The sequence below is a fragment of the Charadrius vociferus genome, unplaced genomic scaffold, assembly GCF_000708025.1.
Source record: "Charadrius vociferus isolate BGI_N301 unplaced genomic scaffold, ASM70802v2 scaffold794, whole genome shotgun sequence".
NCBI classification, from domain to species: Eukaryota; Metazoa; Chordata; class Aves; order Charadriiformes; family Charadriidae; genus Charadrius; species Charadrius vociferus.
In genome coordinates this window covers 20,786-24,753 of record NW_009647837.1, presented here as the reverse complement: position 1 = coordinate 24,753, position 3,968 = coordinate 20,786, and the positions used below count along the sequence as shown (strand labels likewise).

Sequence of the window (3,968 nt, the reverse complement as noted above, 5' to 3'; positions counted from 1 at the left end):
AAGTAGGGGATGCTGGGGGCGGCGGGGGGGAACCGGTCTGTCGGGGGGTGACGGCCCCATCCGGCGGCCTCGGGGCGCTCGGTTGTTCTTAGGGGGAAAGGTGGGGAAAAGAGGGGAGCGCTGCTGCCCCGCGGGGTGAGGACCCGGGGGGGGGCTGCGTGACACCCCCCCGATCTCGCCTGCTCTGCCCCCGCGGCGTTCGGGGCCCGAGTGCCTTTCTCCTCAGCCCCCGTGTTGCTGTGCTGATTGCTGGGGCCGAAGAAAAATCTCTATTGGTTTTGTAGTTTCCCACCCAAACCCATATCGATTATCTCTACAGGAAATGAGACTAAAGTCACGTGGTTTGCGGCTCTTCATGTCCCAAAATATTGGGGAGAGTGTTATATCAGCCATGCTCTGTACCTTGTTTGTACATTCCCGTTATGGATTTGAGTGTTGGAGGAGGGGGAGCAGGAGGAAAACGGCTGTGGCCAGGTCGAGGTACGGCCATGTGGTGACTGGGACGGTTGGGGATGTGTACAAACATTAATAATCCTTTTGCGCTCTGGAACTGCTCATGTTTGGGAAGATGATGCGGGGCTCCATGTTGGAAAGTTGCAGCAGGGCTGGGGACTGTCCCTGCATCAGCCTCACACCATCTGGGGATGCCGGCACTGGGACTTGGGGCGGCTCAAAAGCGCCTAGGCAGGCAAGTGCGGGCTCCTGTGCCTGCTGTGGGGCAGGGGCCAGTCTCCAGCCTGCGGGGGGACCTGCTGTGCTGCCTGCTGCGCTCCCTGGCGCCCTTGAAGGTGTCCTGGGTGCTATGGTCCGGTTGGTGAACCCTCTACCCAGGTTTGCTGCGTCTTTGCCCCAGGCACAGGAAACACATGACTGGGTGTTGTCACCCAGCCTGGGGGAGCCGCATGGTCCACGATGGTGAATGAGGGTCTGTCTGAAGGGTGCATTGGATTTGGGGACCACGAGGGAAGTCACAGTTTCCTGGCTGTCAGGAGGTGCTGGCAGAAAGCTTCCCCAGGGAGGACATGGCCCCCTGTGCCTGGTGCCGGCTGTCGATGTGACAGCTGTGCTGGCAGGCCCTGGGGAGCTGCGGTACTTCTGGTCTATCTCCAGGCGTAGCTGGGATTCCTGCGGTGGGGCCACTTCCCAGTGTCCCCCTTCTTCCCAGGACAGCTTTAGTCTCAGTTCAGGGTGACAACTTGCACCTTTTCTCCTCCCAAAGCTCTGCTGCTCTTGAGTCCCTTAACACCTTCATGGAGCACGCGTTGGTCAGCAGAAGCTGACCGTGGGCAGTGCGTGCGGAGCAGCAAATGCTGTTACAGTAGCTGCTCCCCCGGCCCTGGGGAGCACAGGGAGGCTCCAGGGAGCAACACGGGCAGCGGCAGAGCAGCTGTCAGGCAGGTCTGCAGGCAAAGGGTGTAGGCAAAAGGTGTGTGTGAGTGTGAGGGCTGTTGTGTTCATCTCCTCACTGCTGAGCCGGCTGTTCTGAGATCTGACAGCACAAGAGGAGCTGAAGCTGGGGTGCTGGCGCAGGCTTGGCAATCATCCTGTGGGTGGGAATCATCAGGCAGTTTCTTTTGACGTTTGTCTTATTCTTCGGAGGTTGGCTGATCTGTGGAAAGTTCGTGAGATTGGGCAGAGTGATCTCTAACCCGGCAGTACAGGGCTTCAGCTTTCAGGTGTGTGCAGATGCACCATGGGAGGCTCAGCATCCCTTAAAAATTATATGCGCTCTTCGAGAGTCCTGTGTCTCACTTCCATTTGCAGAGGTGGGAAACGGAGAGATGGGGCTGTCAGCGGAGAAGTGGTGAGTTGGAAGTATCGTGCTTATCACAGGAACGTCCTCAAACAGTGCTGGTGAGGTGTCGGTGGAGAGGGAGAGAGAGCAGGGAGAGCTGGCAGGGTTAAACGAGCTTTCCAGAGAAGGCTGTTGTCTGTCCAGCCTGTTCTGTGATGGGCTCGGGACCAGCTCAGCTCTTGGCGGGGATTGTTGCTCCTTCTTGAGGCGCCAGTAGGTTCCCCGGAGCAGGAAGTGTCCTGGAGCCTGTTGGCATGAGGCACCGATGTCCAGCACTCCTTGAGCAGCTGCCCAGCTCTGGGCCAGTGCCTGTCTCCTCCCACTGCCCTGCATTTTGGGATAGGTTGGGGAAATGGGGCATTAGAAGCACCTTCTGCGCCACTGTTCTTGGGGCAGAGAAAGTGATATCACCCACAGAGGAGGCTGCAGTGCGTTCCACGCACGTATTACTGCTCTAGGGGGTAGTGAGGCGAGGACTTGAGCCTCTGACCTAGCCCTAACCGCAGTGTGGGAGAGGTTGGGCAGGGGCAGCGGGCACGCAGGCAGGGTCAGTGGTTACCTGTGCAGAGCTGGATGTGGCTGCAGCGGTGGCAGCCAGTGCTCCGTGTGGGAGCAGGAGGAGATCTCTTGGTCCCTTCGAACTGGACTGTGACTTGGGCTCCGCAGCTGTGGCTTCTCGGCAGCCGGCCTGGCTGTGTTCCCCTTGCTGTCCCTGCTGCAGACGTGCTGGGACGTGCTGCCTCTGGGTTCGGGGTTGACACCGTGTGCGGAGCTGGAGTTGCCAAAGGGCGGGTATGTGGCTGAGCCAGTTCTGCTCTCCCAACCGGCAGTGGTTATGCTGGTCAGACCAGTGCTGCCCTCCCTGGCTCTCACCGCACCTCTTTCCTGAGCACTTCCCTTTGATATTTGGAATGGCATTTGGAACGGCTGGGCTCTTTCTGGGTGCTCTCAGCGCTGGCTGGAGGCAGGCGTGTGCCAGGGGAGCTGGATGGCGAGCTCTCTGGGTCAGTGGGACTTGTCTTAATGATTAAAACTGTTGTTCTCGCCTGTTCAGCTCCAGCTGCCCTTCCTCCCGCAGCCCCTGTTACTGCTCCTGTGGCATCGCCAGGTACTCCGGACCCTCCTCGTTAACACCTCGTGTGTCACATTAACCCGAGTTTGCTGTTCTGGGTGGTTGCAGTTACATTAACCCTAACAGCTTGCACAGGGGAGTGCAGGTCCTGTCCCCTCGGTGTGGGTGAGCCACACCACCCCCTGTGCCTTGGTGTCCTTGTCCCCGAAGGGCCCCTGCCTGCCAGGAAGGTCTGCCTGTGTCATACCGGGGCTGCCCTCTGCCAGAGCATGACTGCCAGAGCGCTCCTGGAACAGTTATGCATGCCAATGTGTTAAATTTGACTTTTGCTTCCCATCCTTGTGGGTGGGTTGCCATCACCCCCCTGCTCTCGTCAGCCCGAGATGCGATTTCGCAGGCTCAGGAGCAGCGCCGGGGGTCTGGCCGGACCTTCAGGGTCCACAAAGGTTGTGGCAACCCCTTTGTTAGGGAAGAGCTGAGCACAAAGCTGGCAGCAAAGCCTGGCTCCTGCCCTGGCCCACTGAGGTTTCCTGGCCTTTCAGGTGTCACCTCCTGCCATGCCAGGGATTGTAAACAAGGAAACCTGGGGTGGCACTACTGATCCTGGCATTGGGTTTTTTCTTCTGTCACTTGTGCCCATCAGCTAGCTCTCGTGCCAGCACAGTGTCCTCTATAAAATCAGTGCCGGTTTTTAGAGGCAGATGAACGTCCCGCTCTGCGCTGGGCCTGGCAGGTCAGGCGGACGTTTGTCTGCTGCTCTAGAAGCTGGCACAAAGGCGGGGGGAAGGCCAGGGCCGGCTGTGCCGGGCATGCTGCCGTCTCCTGGCTTCCCCTCCCTCTCCCTTCTCTCATCGGTTCACTCTGTTTCTCTCCTTTAGCTGTTCTTCATGCTGCTCATTCCCCACCTCTGACTCCGTCTCCGGGCCCTGCAGGCCAGGCTCTCCCAGCGGAGCCGCCCAGCCCTGCCGGCCTCCCCGTCCCCGTTTCTCCCCCTGTGGTCCCAGCTGCGGCAATCCCCGTGTTTTCTGTCCCCCCCCAGCTCCCTGCCCCACCTCTGCAGGTCCCAGTTACCACTTTCCCTCCTCTGGTTCCGCAGTCCCC

General features: G+C 59.6%; 1 protein-coding gene across 1 annotated transcript in view; it reads left to right on the top strand.

The window, feature by feature from the left end:
* PRIM1 (primase, DNA, polypeptide 1 (49kDa)) overlaps positions 1 to 3,778 on the top strand; it is a 9,148-nt gene extending 5,370 nt beyond the window's left edge. Inside the window, exons 11-12 of the mRNA XM_009882814.1 lie at positions 2,517 to 2,587; positions 3,746 to 3,778. Of these exons, the coding sequence (XP_009881116.1) occupies positions 2,517 to 2,587; positions 3,746 to 3,778 (104 nt within the window). The remainder of the gene's footprint in view (positions 1 to 2,516; positions 2,588 to 3,745) is intronic.
* Positions 3,779 to 3,968: the final 190 nt, after the last annotated feature.